This window comes from Myotis daubentonii, chromosome 2, assembly GCF_963259705.1.
Source record: "Myotis daubentonii chromosome 2, mMyoDau2.1, whole genome shotgun sequence".
Taxonomy (NCBI): domain Eukaryota; kingdom Metazoa; phylum Chordata; class Mammalia; order Chiroptera; family Vespertilionidae; genus Myotis; species Myotis daubentonii.
Window position 1 is genome coordinate 1,864,485 of NC_081841.1, and position 15,447 is coordinate 1,879,931.

The 15,447-nt window shown below is 61.3% G+C and overlaps 1 protein-coding gene across 3 annotated transcripts in view; it reads right to left on the reverse strand.

Annotated features, from left to right (window-relative positions):
• The window catches only part of PPARA (peroxisome proliferator activated receptor alpha), a 43,935-nt gene that overhangs the window by 13,699 nt on the left and 14,789 nt on the right, over nucleotides 1-15,447 (reverse strand). For all 3 annotated transcript variants that reach the window (XM_059681365.1, XM_059681366.1, XM_059681367.1), the window contains exon 3: nucleotides 2,883-3,121. In XM_059681365.1, the coding sequence (XP_059537348.1) occupies nucleotides 2,883-3,090 (208 nt within the window). In that variant the 5' untranslated portion in view covers nucleotides 3,091-3,121. The remainder of the gene's footprint in view (nucleotides 1-2,882; nucleotides 3,122-15,447) is intronic.

Consider the following 15,447-nt stretch of genomic DNA (forward strand, 5'->3'; position numbering starts at 1 on the left):
GTTAGCAAGTATATGAAGAGGGTACGACACGAAGACCAAGTAGGATTTACCCCGGAAACGCAAGGTTGTCTTAACCTGTGAAAATCGGACAGTGCAATTCACTAAATGAACAAACTAAGAAGGAAAAACAATTCGATCCTCTTACTTGATGCAGGAAAAGTATTGGAAAAAACCCAACATCCATTCCTGATAAAAACTCACAGAGAACTAGCATCGGCAGGGAACCTCCTCAGCTTGAAGGACAGTTGTAAGAAACTATCGCTAACATCATGCGTAGTGGCAAGAGACGGAATGAGTGGATGCTTTCCCTCTGAGATCGGGAGCAAGGCGGGGATGTTTCAAGTCCATCCAACGTTGGACTGGAGGTTCTAACCAGTGTAATAAGACAAGGAAAATAAATAAAGGCGTCCAGCTAGAAAAGGAAGAAGGAAAACGGTCTTTCTGTGCCGATGGCACAATTATCTGTGTAGAAACCCCAAAGAATGCGTACAAAACCACTAGAACGGATTAATCCGTTCAACAAGAGCGTGGGATATAAGATCAAGGGCAAATCAACTGTACCTTTATCAACAGCAACAAATGATCAGAAATTGAAATTTGAAAAGTACTTACAACTGCATCAAAAAAACATGAGACGCCTAGCCATACATCTGACAAGAAAGGCGAAAGCCTCTGACACGAGAAACTACAAAACATCGCCGCGGGCAGTTACAGACCTAAAGTAAGTGGAGAAATCAAGTCTTGGCTCAGAAGACCCAGCATTCTTAAGTTGCCCATCCTCCTCCCCGCAGCGATCGCCGGGTTCAACGCAACCCCAATCAAAGCCTCTGCAGGCTGCTTTGGGAGAAACGGACACGCTGATTCTAGAGTTAATATGGGAGTGGAAAGGGCCCAGGATCCTCAAACGTCTTCAGGAGAGAAGAATCAAGCTGGAGGACTTCTGCTCCCCGACCTCGGGAACCTGTGGTATTGGTGTCAAATGAGACACACGCATCCACGGAACGGAACAGAGGGTCCGGAAATAGACCCACACCTATGGGCGGCCGATGCTGGACAAAGGTGCAGAGGTCACCGAGTGGAGGCGCTGGAACAATGACAGATGCAAGAGAAAGGAGAGGAAAGAGCGTAGATCAGATACGAGGACGAGCCTGGGAGTCTCACACGCCAGCGCGGCCCTAAAAACGCAGACTTCCGGACGCGGCTGTGGGGCAGACACGGGTTCCTCGGGTCTGACGCAGAGCAGGTCCGTGCAGAACACAGCTCTGGTCGGTGGACGTGGTCCCATCCAGGGCGTCAGGCTCCTGGAAAGGCCCCGATAAGACAAGCCCAGACTCGGAGGGAAAAGGTCTAAATCCCGCAGCTAATGAGAGTACTCAGACCCCGAATATGCCCGCAGCAGCCGGAGCAGGAAGACAGCTCAGCCTGAACACGGGCTGAGATCTGAACAGAAGCTTCGCCAAAGGAGATGCAAGGCAGGTGCGTGAATGAGAAGACGCTCCCCCCACCCCTGCTCCTGTTCCCGGCTGTCCCACCCCCGCCCGCCCGCAGCCCCACAGACCCTCCTGCCGCTCCTGTCAGCAGCGTCTGCCCCCAGTGCCCAGGGGAGCCGGGGGGGGGGGGGGGGGGGGTTCAGAGCACGCACTCCCCACTGCCGTCTGCACGCAGGTCTTCCCCGCGAATAGCACTTCCCGCGTGTAAGGTCACGGAAACCACCTTCCAGGAGCGGGAATGAGCGAGAAGAGAAGACCGTCGGGGAGCGTGCTCCAGGCCAAGAACTCAGCAGAGGAGCTGGGGAGGGAAAGGGCCCAAGACCTTCCCCAGACGTGGCCACGGAGACCCTTCTCGCGACTCCCCCAGGCCCCCGTGTCCCCCTCTCAGGCGGGAACCGCACCCAGACCCGTTCCCAGCCACAGCTGCCGCTCCTCGCTGCTCCGAGTCCACCTGCTCCGGTCCCCACCCAAGACCACTTCCGCAGGGAGCCCCATGCCAGCCCAGCCCCGACGGCCCTTCAAACCAGCAGCTGCTCACAGCAGCGCTGGGGCGGCCTCGCCGCTGCCTACGGAACGAGGCGTTTCCCCAGGTCCCTGCCCGCAAACACGCAGGCCACCGGACAGACCCGAGTTCTACTTCTATTGTGGTTGCTAGTCCTCAGCCAAGGAGGAGGGCATTTTTTCCACTGATTTTTAGAAAGAGTGGAAGGGGGGGGGGGAAGGGGGAAGGAGAGAGAGAGAGAGAGAGAGAGAGAGAGAGAGAGAGATCCATGTGACAAAGACACACTGATTGACTGCCTCCTGCACACGCCCAGACCAGGGATGGGGATTAAATGTGCAACCCAGGCATGTGCCCTTGACCAGGAATTGAGCCCCTGACTCCTCAGCCCGCAGGGCACACTCTAAGCACTGAGTCATGCTGGCGGGGGGGCCTGTCGCTCTTAACGCAGGAAGCGGGAGCTGGCTCATGTACCGTCCAGGTTTAAAAAGGAGCAGCCCAGCCGGCGTGGCTCAGTGTTGACCTAGAAACCGGGAGGTCACAGTTCGATTCCCGGTCAGGGCACGTGCCCGGGTTGTGGGCTCAATCCCCAGCGGAGGGCGTGTAGGAGGCAGCTGATCCATGATTCTCTCTCATCACTGATGTTTCTCTCTCTCTCTCTCCTTCTCCCTTCCTCTCTGAAATCAATAAAAATATTTTTTTTTGAAAAGGAGCCATTTTTATCACACTAGGGGTGTCTGTTCTCAGGGAATACAAGAGGGGCAAAAGCAGGGCTACAGTCGTCGCAGGAAAGATGTCACTGTCGTGGCAGGAGATGCGCCCCCCGCCCAGCCCCCCGCTAAAGGCACCTCTTCTCGGCGGAGAAACAGGCGCTCCCGGAGCCACGCACTCACCCGTGATGACGGAGCCCTCGGACCCGGGGCCGCTGCCTAAGTACTGGTAGTCGGTGAAGCTGAAGCTTCCGGAGCTGTCCTCCCCGAGGGACTGGGACATGTCCTGGATGCTGCCCATTTCCTGCAGGAACTCTTCCGAGAGCGGGCTCTCCAGGTCGTCGGCCTCGAGGGGGAAGAGGGAGCAGATCGGGCTCTCGGTGTCCACCATCCTGCCGGCGGCGCCGACCCGCTGCGAGGAGCTGGAGGAGAGAGAAGCGGCCGGTGAGACGGACCCGGGGGACGCGGCGTCCGCTCACGGAAACGTCACTTGCCAAGGGAGACACCGGGACCCAGCTCCACACACTGACGGGCGGACCTCCTTGCCTCTGCTCCAGCCTTTTTTTTTTTTTTTAATGTTTTTATTGATTTTTTTAGAGCGAGAGGAAGGGAGAAGGAGAGAGAGATAGAAACGTCAATGATGAGAGAGACTCATGGATCAGCTGCCTCCTGCACGCCCCCCACTGGGGACCGAGCCTGCCACCTGGGCCTGTGTCCTGACTGGGAATCAAATCATAACCTCCCGGTTCACAGGTCTCCGCTCCACCATGAGCCGCGCCGGCCGGTGGACCTGGACTTTCTGGCACTGTTTCTGGAAAAGCTCTCCCAGCTTCGGAAAGGGCTGCGGGGGGCGGGGAGCGGGGGGGGAGGAGCTGGGCTGTGTCTCACTTGGGTCCCGGCTTGAGTCTTGACAAGCCAAGAAAATGAAAATCTTTAAACACAAAATGTTTAAGGCACCTTTGCCAACCGGGCCGGGAATCAGCCATTCACCACTAGTCACGCCGCGTGCTGAGCTCAAGCCGCGGATCTGAGGCAAAGTCCCTGCTCTCCGGGAACACAGACGGCGAGCAAATAAACACAGACGTGGACGGCAGGTCGGAGGGACACGGTGACGCAGGAGGGCGGACGGGAAACAGACTCCGGTCCACACGGGCGCCCGGGGGCGGCCGCCGATGGGGACAGTGAGAGCTGAAGGAAGGCGGGGTGAGCCGTGGAGGGGTCGGGGGACAGTGTCCCAGGAAATCGACAGCCAGTGCCAAGGTCCAGGGGGGAAGCAGCGGGTCGGAGCCTGCTGGGCACAGGCAGGTCAGCGGGCTGAGGCTGGGGCCCGGGGACAGCGGGAGGGACAGGCAGGCGGTCAGCACAGCATGACAGGCCCTCCGGCACCCTCGGTCAGTCACGTGGGCACGCCCAAGAAATGCTTGTGCAGCAACAGACACGTCAGAGTTTAGAAAAGTCCAAGTAGGCGAGTCCCCGACAAAGCCAGACGGGTTCAACTCACAAGCGAAAGGACGTTCTCCCGTGGGCACTGCGAGGGCTGAGCAGTGTCCCCCGATCCACGCGCTGGGGTCCAGCCCGGCCCCAGACCGTGGCCGGACTTGGTGACAAGGAGGCGGCGGCGAGATTCAAGGTCTTCCGCGTAGACCCCGACTAATCTGACCGCCGTGCTTAGGAGAGGGGATCGGACTCACAGAGACCCCGGGGAGTGGGCGGGCAGCGAGGTCGCCGCCTGCAAGCCACGGAGAGGCCTCCGGGGACACCAGGCCGCTGACTCTCGGGTCTCGGACTTCGGGCCTCCGGCCGTGAAGGAGCTGCCTGCCTGCTGCCCGAGCCGCCGGCCCCGTGGTCCTGTTATGGTGCCGAGCGGAGGAACACGGGGACAAAGTCGAACAGCGTGTCTCCGGGGCCGGCCGGCCAGCCTCTGCTCAAACACTGAAGCCACGCCCTGCGCCGTCCAGACCGACGGCCCATCACCTCGGGACCTCTGGCCCGCGCACCTGTCTCCAGCCGGACCTCGCCAGTGCCCCCGCCCCCTGTGCCCACGACGACCAGCGGCCCTGGCCGGGACGCCCAGACCTCGCCGGCTCCACCCACCTCTGCGCCCTCGCAGCGTCCAGTGCGGACACTTGTCCAGCCGGGAGCGTCAGACCAGTTGGTCGCTGACTAACGGGACAGTGTGAGGCTCCCGGCCACTGCAGCTCCGGGAGTCGGGTGTTCTGAGTTCTCATCATTTCACTTTCAATTGCGTGTTTTTTTTAAAATATATTTTATTGATTTTTTTTTTTTTTTACAGAGAGGAAGGGAGAGGGATAGAGAGTTAGAAACATCGATGAGAGAGAAACATTGATCAGCTGCCTCCTGCACACCCCCCACTGGGGATGTGCCCGCAACCAAGGAACATGCCCTTGACCGGCATCAAACCTGGGACCCTTCCGTCTGCAGGCCGACGCTCTATCCACTGAGCCAAACTGGTTAGGGCTCAATTGCTTTTTAAAAAATATTTTTTTTTATTGATTTCAGAGAGGAAGTGAGAGGGGGAGAGAGAGAGAATCGTTGATTGGCTGCCTCCTGCACGCCCCACACTGGGGATCAAGCCTGCAACCTGGGCATGTGCCCTGACCGGGAACCAAACTGCGACTTCCTGGTTCACAAGCTGATGCTCAACCACTGAGCCACACTGGCCAGAATCAGTTGCTTTTTATTTTTTTGTGAATCCTCACCTGAGGATATTTTTTCCATTGATTTTTAGAGAGAGTGGAAGGGGGTGGGAGGAAAGAGAGAGAAACATGGATGTGAGGGAGACACATCCATTGGCTGCCTCCTGCATGCGCCCGACTGGGGCTGGGGGTCAAACCTGCAACCCAGGATCATGCCCTTGACTGGCAATCAAACCCGAGACCCTTCAGTGTGTGGGTCGACGCTCTAATCCCTGAGCCACACCAGCCAGGGCTACTTTCTGTTGCTTTTTAAAAAAATATATATTTTTATTAATTTCCGAGAGGAAGAGAGAGGGAGAGAGAGATAGAAACATCAGTGATGAGAGAGAATCATTGATGGGCTGCCTCCTGCACATCCCCAACTGGGGATGGAGCCCACAACCTGGACATGTGGCCTTGACCGGAATCAAACCTGGGACCCTTCTGTCTGCAGGCCGATGCTCTAACCCCTGAGCCACACCAGCCAGGGCTCCGTGGCTTTGAAAGCCCACCCGAGGTTCAGCTAGAGACGCGTGGGCCTCACTGCGGAAGAAGCGCCAGACGGAGAAACCCCGGGCAGAGCGGCCACGCCGTCCCTGAGCCTCTGCTCCGGCCCCGGTGCTTCTGGAGGGGGCAGGCAGGGCCCAGGTGAGAGCAGCCTGGCTCACAGCCACCGCCTCCCCGCGCTCCCGCCTGTCCTGGGCCCCGGCTCCCAGCGGCTCTCGCCTCCCCTTGGGGCGCAGGAACATCCCAGGGCCGCCTGCTCTGCGTCTACCACCGGGAGCGCGCCCCTGCCCATGTGTAGGGCACACCCGGCCTGGCCCTGGGTCCCGGCCCAGCGCTTGGGAGGCACCAAGCAGCGCGACACAGGACGGCTTTCTCAGCGGCGCCGGGCGGCCCAGGCTGGAGCCCAGGGGCTGGAGGAGAATCCTGAATGCAAATGGGGCTGAACCGGGCCTCGGCGAGCACGGAGCTCTCCCAGCCCAGGGCCGCGAAGGGGGCGCCAGGGGAGCTGGCCGCGGCCCGGTCCCGGCCACGGTGGGCGTTCTGCTCCCGGCACTCCTGCCGTGACCGAGGCCCAGGGCTCCCCGCCCGCTTTCCTGAGCCGCCACGGCCAGCCGCGTCAGAGCCGGCCCCTGCGCCCCCGAAACGCAGCGTGGGCCTCAGAAGTGCTGCTGTAGGTCTTAGTGGTCGAACACTGACCCACCGAAGAGCTCCTCTGAGAACCACCAAGCAGGGCACGCAGAACTCCAGAGCATCAAAGAAAGGAAACAGCCCTGGCCTGGCCGGTGCGGCTCAGTGGACAGAGTGTCGGCCTGCGGATCCAAGGGTCCCGGGTTCCATCCCGGTCAAGGGCACGTACCTCAGTTTCAGGCTCCTCCCTGGCCCAGGCCCTGGTTGGGGCTTGTGCAGGAGGCAACCAATCGACGTGTCTCTCTCACATCGATGTTCCTCTCTCTTTCCCTCTCTCTTCCACGCTCCCTAAAAATCAATGGAAAAATGTCCTCGGGTGAGGATTAAACAAACAAAGCAAAAAAGGGAAATGGAAAGAAAGGGAGAGAGAGAGAGAGAGAGAGAGAGAGAGAGAGAAGAAAAAGAGAGAGAGAGACAGACTGATTCCCGCTCTCTGTCCCCTAAGCACAGGGAAGGGGAGCACAGGGGACGTACTTAACATCGAGGGGTCACCTTTCACAGGGAGGCATCTGCTGTCGGGAAGGTCAGGCCCGTGGGCTGCAGCCACGGAGGGCGGGGCAGCCTCTGCTGGTTCCCACGCAGCTCCATGCTGGGAGAGCCCGATTGGCCGGGGTCCACGTCCGTCTCCACTGGGCCGTGCGCTGCGTTCCCTCCCGGGGGCGGGCATGTTTTGCCAATGGTGTCAGCTCGCATCCGGGACAATCCCCGCGAGGCAGCGGGCGCTGGGCTCCTGGCGCTGCGCCGTGCCTGGCACAGAGGCGCCCAGCAGTGCCTGCGCCACCAGAACCAGGCGAAGGTCTGCCTGCGACTCACCCAGACGCGCCCTGGCTCAGCCTCCAAAGACAACAGAGAGGGCGCCCGGAGCAGAAGTCAGCGTCCACCTCGGGAAGGCGGTCAGACACCGGCGGGGTGACCATCACGTGGCGGGAGTGAAAAACAAAGCATTGGAGGGGCAGAGGGCGGGGACCCAAGCCTCACAGCGAGGCAAGTCCCGCCCCGGCAGGGAGGGGGCAGAGGTGACCCCGATGAACACCTCTATCCGCGGGGAGAGGCCTGGTCCACGGGACCGCACGCACACGTCACCGCAGGCCCTGCGCAGAGGCGGGCTCTCCACCGGGGCAGCGCAGAGAGAAGCCGGGAAGGCTCAGCGCTAAAGGAAGTGAGGAGCTTTGAAGAAAGGAAGGCAGTTTCACCCTCTGGTTGGAAGAGACCAGGGGTGGGGAGCGCCCGGCCCGCAGGCCTCATGCGGTCTGGCCCTGCCACGGCATCAGGGGTGAGTGAATGAGCTGTTTGACCACACAGAGCAGGCGAGCGAGTAAGGTGGTACCTGGGCATGGCCGGGATGATGTTATAAATACCCACATGGCCCTGGGCGGAAAAGGCTCCCCACCCCTAGACCAGAAGACGGAGAGAGCCCCCAGGGCCGGCTAGTGGGCGGCGCCGCCTCTGCCCGCTCTGTCTCCCCACGGGAGCTTCCTGGGACCCCGAAGGCTTTTCTGAAATTAAATGTTAAGCCCTGACCGGTGTGGCTCAGTGGATAGAGCATCAGCCTGCGGACTGAAGGGTCCCGGTCTTGATTCCGGTCAAGGGCATGCACCTTGGTTGTGGGCACATCCCCAGTGGGGAGTGTGCAGGAGGCAGCTGATCGATGTTTCTCTCTCATCAATGTTTCTAACTCTCTATCCCTCTCCCTTCCTCCCTGTAAAAAAATCAATAAAATATATATTTAAAAAAAAATGTTCAATAACAGCTCGGCACTGTCCCAGCTGTGGAGCCCTGCTCTGCGCCTGCGACCGACCCCCGGGAGGAGGACAGATGCCACGGGACACGGACGGAGGTTCACACTCAGATCCCGCATTTCGCTCACAGGTCAGGTAAAGGTCACGGTCGCTAGCGCTCCTCTGCTCCTGTGGCTCTGTCGCCCGCCCTCGTTTCCTGTCCTGTAAACCCCGTGGGATTGTCACCTCGCAGCTCGGCAGTGCCGTCTCGTAGAAACCGATGGCCCCTGCTTTGCCACGCTGGCCCCGGAGACCTCGCCGGCGGATGGGGGCCGAGGCGGGCGTCCGTGCGGGAGGACGTGTGCGCGGCAGGCGGGACGGCCGGCACCGAAGCCCTTTCCCGCTGCTCGCACCACGGCCTTGTCCCAGTCCTGACGCTTCTCCGGGTGCGTCTTAGACGTCAGGCTTAAGGCTTAGGAGCCTTGTAGCTTAATGTGCTGGCCTAGGGTTTAAAGTAACATTTCAACATCCACAGAAAAATGCCAAACGGCCCCTGTGCCCTCGCCGGGCACCAGGAATTCGCGGAACCTGATTAATCATTACCACGGCCCAATGATTAACAGGCCCACAAACCGCAGAAACGGCGACGAGACACACGGAAAACAGAGGGGATGCCAGAGCGGGCACGGTGCGAACCAGGCCCGCCGAGTTTGAGTGAGTCACACCAGGCGCGTCGTGGACTCTGCGCCCAGCACGAGGGCCTGGCCACGCTACCTAGAACCTTCCCAGCAATGCCCGAGGCGCTGACATGCTGTCGGAAGAACCTGGCACGCGGAACTGGGTGACAAGCCGGATGGCACAGGAGAGGAGCGGACAGCCTCTGTCCCTTTCTCTAAATGTGCAAAAAGCATGCTCCCAGCCGGTTCCCAGGAACACGCCCGCCCGCCAACCGCACGGGGCCCCGCCCTGGGATGTGTCCCTCCTTCCCCACCGCCTCTCCCTCCTCCTGAGAGCGGCTCAGCGCGCTAAATCCCACAGCGATCGCTCTGCAGAGGCGACAGGGACCCAGAGGAAGCCGCCACTGTCGGTCCCAGAGAAATGCGAGTGCGCTAAGCTTGTCCCAGATTAAGTCGGTGGAGGCGAGATTCACATTTCACGGGAGCACGGCCCGTATGGACGGCACCCCAGCGATGCGGGGGGGGGGGGGGGGAGCCGCCGGAGCGTTTGCCAGGCATGTGACAGAGAAGCAACGGAGGACGACGGCCTGGCCAGAACGAGGCAGGCCCCACCGGCTTTGGCGGAAACAGATGACACCAGCGACGGGCTGGGCCTTCGTTTCGGGTGAAGCTGACGGTCACCGGTGGGACCATCACGTCAGGAGGGGGAGTCCCACCCAGCAGAACACACCCACCTCCTTGGGCAGAGGAGTCCTGCGCCCGCGACGAAAGCAGCGCCCGCCGCCACCAGGGAGCCGATGGGCGGGCGCCTGAGCCCCGACCGTGCCCAACACAAGCGCCCCCCGCCGGGGCACCTACCATCACGAGAGTAAAGACAACGCATCACATGGGAGAAGAGACTCGCAAGTTACACATCGGACAAGAGACTGGCATTCAGAGCCTGTGAAGAACTCTCGCAGCTCCGCCCCAAAAAGGCAAACATCCCGACTGAAAACCGGGCGGAGGATTCGCACAGACGTTCTCCCCAGGAGACCTACCCACGGCCACGGGCACGGGAAACCACGCTCAGCGTCCGCCACTCGGGAGATGCGCGTCAGAACCACCGCGAGACACCGGCGCCCCCCCCCCCCCCCCAGGATGGCGGGAACCCACGGACAGGCAGTCACCAGAGCCGGCAGAGACGCGGAGAGGAACGGAGTCTCCCACGTGGTCGGCGAGACCAAGAAGACGGAGTCATTGCAGAACGGTCCGGCAGCCCCTCAGAAAGGCCACACAGTCACCCTGGGACGCAGCAATCCTACCGCTGGGGGGACGGAAGCACACGTCCTTCCCATGAGCCCTCACAGCCGCACGCTTCACCACAGCCGAACAGTCAGAGCCACCAGATGTGCGCCAGCATAGACGGGAAGGTAAAGTGTGCGACTTCCACACAATATACATACATACATACACATGTAATACATACTCATACATATATATACACATATCTATAATAATAGAAGCATAATATGCTAATTAGACCGGACAGCCGGCCGACCTTCCAGACGTCCTTCCGGACGACCTTCCGGACAAAGCCGGGGCTGGGAGGGCTGAGGCAAGCTGCCGCAGCTGCAAGGGCAGAGCCCCTCGCACAAATTTCGTGCATCAGGCCTCTAGTCTATATATATGATATATTTTTATTGATTTCAGAGAGGAAGGGAGAGGGAGAGAGAGAGAAACACCAATAATGAGAGAGAATCATTGATCGGCTGCCTCCTGCATGCCCCTACCAGGGATTGAGCCCACAACCCCAGGCATCTGCCTTTGACCGGAATCAAACCCGGGACGCTATGGTCTGCAGGCTGCTGCTCTATCCACCAAGCCAAACCGGCAAGGGCTCCATACAATATTTTTGATGATGAAAGGAAATGAAGTCTTGATCGTTATGTTCAGTGAAAGAAGCCAGTCACAGACCACGTGCCACTTGAGTCCATTCACACGCAATGTCTAAGATCGCGAATCAGACAGAAAGGAGACTGGCGGCCGCCTGGGCTGGGGCTGGAGGGCTGGGTGTGTGGTTTCTCTCAGGGGCGACGAAAACATTCTAAACTGAGGCCGTGGCAGTGGTGGCTCAGCCCTGGGCGTCCAGCAGCCACAGGACTGTGCACTGCAACCAGCGATGTACGGTGTGTCGACCACTTCGCCACAGGGACACGAGCACAAAACCCGAGAGCCTCACAAATGCTCACGGCAGCTTCATCCGTAACGACCCCAAACCAGAGACCACCCCGATGTCCTCCGATAGGCGAGGGGTCGAGCCAACTCGGGGCGTCCATACAACCAACGGCCCGGGGGGCTCACGGGGTGACGCTGAGTGAAAACGCCAACCCCGAAGGCCCCTGCCCTGTGGTTCATTACGTAACTTTTAAAAATTTTTCTTCTTTATACATACCTTTATTAATTTCAGAGAGGAAGGGGGAGAGAGAGAAAGAGAGACATCAATGATGAGAGAGAATCGTGGATCGGCTGCCTCCTGCACGCCCCACACAGGATCGAGCCCGCAACCTGGGCCTGTGCCCTGACCGGGAATCGAACTGTGACCTCCTGGTTCACAGGCTGACACTCCACCGCTGAGCCACGCTGGCAGGGCCACAGCTTTCTTGAAGTGATGAGGTGATGGACAGAGATCGGGTGGCCAGGGACCAGGAAGGGCTGCGGGAGGGCGGGCACAGAGGGGCCGCTGGGTGAGGACCATGTTCTGTGTCCGTGGCCCGAGCCCACGCCCCGGCTGGGATGTCGGTCTCAGTTCTGCAGGACGTCGCCGCCGGGGGAGCGGGGTGAAGGCCCGGGTTCCCCTGTATTAGTTCTCAGAGCTGCATGTGAACCCACAATTTTCTCGAAACTGAAAAAGCTTCATTTAAAAACGTGCGAACAGGAGGTCAGTCGGGGGAGATTCCTAAGAACAGCTGAGCTGCTCCTCATTCCCCAGTTCACACGCGGCCACAGGCGTGGCTCGGATCCAGATGTCGACACTGCCTTGGTGGCTCAGCTGTTTGCTTTTTAACTTTTTATTTGGAAGAACTTTCTCTGAAGTTGCAACACACACACAATAGTACACGGAACACTGTCACCCCTTTACCCACATTCACTCACAATATTCTACCCTTTGGCCTACCATTGGCGTCTTCTCGACAGGCAGGGAGCCCGTGCGTGTGTGCGTGTGTGTGCGTGTGTGTGCGTGTGTGTGCGTGTGTGTGTGTGTGTGCTGTGAGTAGGACATGCTCTCACACACAGCCCCCTTGTCAGGTCAGTCACTGTACCAGACATGCTAATCGCCCTCAGATCCGCCAGGCCCGGTCCCGCCCGGACAGCCTGGCCCTCCGCCCCGGGCCCCGGCCGGGTGCTGTGCGGCCCTCCTTCCTCCTCTCGTCTGAAACAGCCCACGGCGTTCCTGTGTTTCTCTGACACGAGACTTCAAGGACCGTGTCCACGCCCTCCCGTGTCCAAATGGGAGGTGGGAGCTCGGGGTTCCGACCTGAGCACCTCCTTTCAGGGGGACCCCGCGGGGAAGACCCGGCAATCGAACCCCTGCCTCCAGGTGCCCAGGCAGCGTCCGAGGCTGGTTCCCGGGCTCCCAGCCTCGCTGCGGGCAGCACCGGGCCTCGCTGTGTCGGGGACCAGCAGGGACCAGCCCACGCCTTCCTGCTGGGAGCAGAGGTTCCCAGCTCAACACGGCTCCACCCCGTTCACCACGACCCAGGAAGGAACACGGAGCACCCAGTGAACAGGCAGTGAAAGAACAGAAGCAGGCCTGGCCGGTGTGGCTCAGCGGATAGCGCGTCGGCTGCGGACTGGAGTCCTGGGTGCGATTCCGGCCAAGGGCACAGGCCCGGGTTGCAGGCTCCGTCCCTAGTAGGGGGCGTGCAGGAGGCAGCCGATCCATGATTCTCTCTCATCATTGATATTTCTATCTCTCTCCCACCCTCCCTCTCTGAAATCAATAAATACATTTTTAAGAAACAAACAGAAACAAAACCTCCTGCGCGCGGATGCCAAGCAGCTCGATACAGTTCAGACGTTTAGCGACCGTCGCTAACAACACACCGGGGGCTTCTGCGGAAGCCGCTCCGCTGGGGGACACGCCCATTTTTACAGAAATGGGGAGCAGAGCATCTGCCACAAAAGGAGTGAGCTCCCCGCGGCTCTCGGTGAAACCAGGAGGGGCCGGCGGGCTCTGCTCCGAGCCCCGCTGCGGGAGGACCGTCCTGTTTCCGGGACTGACTTGCGCTCCCACCGGGCCGAGTGCGGAGCGTGGAGGGGCCTGGGCCGCCGGCTTCGGGCTTCGGTGCCGCAGGCGCCCGGCCACCCTGCCAGCCGGGCGCGGACGGGAGGCGGGAACAGCTGTCCAGCACGCCCTGGGGTGACCTTGGCCTCCCTCGGCTGCAGAGTGACAGCGTGGGGCCCTGCGGGCAGCCAGTTTGCGCTGAATAAGTCCGTTTGCCTCTTAAGTCACTGGCCATCGGTCTCCACCTGGCACAGGGCATCACCGCCTCCCGCCTGGGCCCCTGCCCCCTCCCACCTGGGCCCCTGCCCCCTCCCACCTGGGCCCCTGGCCCCTCCCACCTGGACCCCTGGACCCTCCCACCTGGACCCCTGCCCCTCCCACCTGGACCCCGGCCCCCTCCCACCTGGGCCCCGGCCCCCTCCCACCTGGGCCCCTGGCCCCTCCCACCTGGACCCCTGGCCCCTCCCACCTGGACCCCTGGCCCCTCCCACCTAGACCCCTGCCCCTCCCACCTGGACCCTGGCCCCCTCCCACCTGGGCCCCTGCCCCCTCCCACCTGGGCCCCTGGCCCCTCCCACCTAGACCCCTGCCCCTCCCACCTGGGCCCCTGCCCCCTCCCACCTGGGCCCCTGGCCCCTCCCACCTAGACCCCTGCCCCTCCCACCTGGGCCCCTGCCCCCTCCCACCTGGGCCCCTGGCCCCTCCCACCTGGGCCCCTGCCCCCTCCCACCTGGGCCCCTGGCCCCTCCCACCTAGACCCCTGCCCCTCCCACCTGGGCCCCTGCCCCCTCCCACCTGGGCCCCTGGCCCCTCCCACCTGGGCCCGGGCCCCCTCCCACCTGGGCCCCTGCCCCCTCCCACCTGGACCCCTGCCACAGCCTCACCTGCTCTCCCCACCAGCTCTCCCCGAGGACAGCCTGAAGGACAGTCCTCCCGCCCCGTCCTTAGGGCCTCTCTGAGCCACCTCAGTTCCAAACACCTGGACTTCAGGTAAGGAAACAGACCAAGGATGACACCACCCAAGGTCACGCGGCTCCACCAAGGCCAGGCTGGACCACGGTGTCCCTGCCCGTGCCGTGGGGTCCTCCCCTCACACCCCCACCAGCCCCGTCAGCCTGGAGACGCCCTGCAGCTCTGCCCGGCCCCTGACGACAGCCAGAGGGCGACTTCGCAGCTAAACCCAGCATGTCACATGTGTGTCACATGCGTGTCACTTCCCGAGCACCCGCCTTCCCAGGGCGGCTCTCACAGAGGACGGGCACCCGGAGCCCTTGCAACGCCCCCGGGCCTCCATGGTGACCGGCTGCCACCTCTCTCCTGGGACCTCCTGTCCTCTCCTCTCGGGACATTCCTCTGCAGTCACACTTGCCCGGGCCCCTCCCCAGGGCCGCTGGCTGCCCACTCAGCTCTGCCGGGACGCTCTCCAACCTGGTGTCGCAGCCACTCTCTCGCCTTTCAGTCGTCACCTTCTCGGAGGCCACCCTTCAGCTCCCCCACCCTCCGGGGGCACCTCACCAGCTCCCCCACCCTCCGCGGGCACCTCACCAGCTCCCCCACCCTCCGCGGCCACCCCGCACTTCGCATCCTCAACACACAAGCCACGCACAGGGTCACCAGGCTCCCATCTGTCCCACCAGCTGTGGGAAAGGGAAGTGCTGTGCCCGCTTCTGTGTCCCCCCAAGGTCTGACGGCGCCTGGACCCACCTCCCTCATTTCCCTGGGCAGACCCTGTATCCCGGCCAAAAGAGACGACTCGGCTTGGCTTCGCCAACTGCACGGCATGCCTTCCAGCCTCCGCACTCCATCCCCTTCCTATCCCCACACGTTTCAGGGGAAGCCCAGGTACCACTGCCTCCGGGAAGCCTGCCCGGATCCACCCGGGGCAGGACCCTGTCCATCTGTGTCCCCACAGCTCACAGCACGGGTTCAGCCAGGCCTTTTCTGCCCACAGATCTCTCTCCTTAACAAGAGTCCCCGCTGCCCACCCTCCGCTCCCACACGGGCGGGTGTTCAGTAAATATCGACCGATTGAGTCTAGCACCCGTTCTGAGCGCTGTTCCCTTTCTCACACAAAAACCCTCGCATTATTTAAATTAGTGGACCTAAGCCCTGGCCGGTTTCGCTCAGTGGATAGAGCGTCGGCCTGCGGACCAAAGGGTCCCGGGTTCGATTCTGGTCAAGGGCACGTACCTGGGTTGC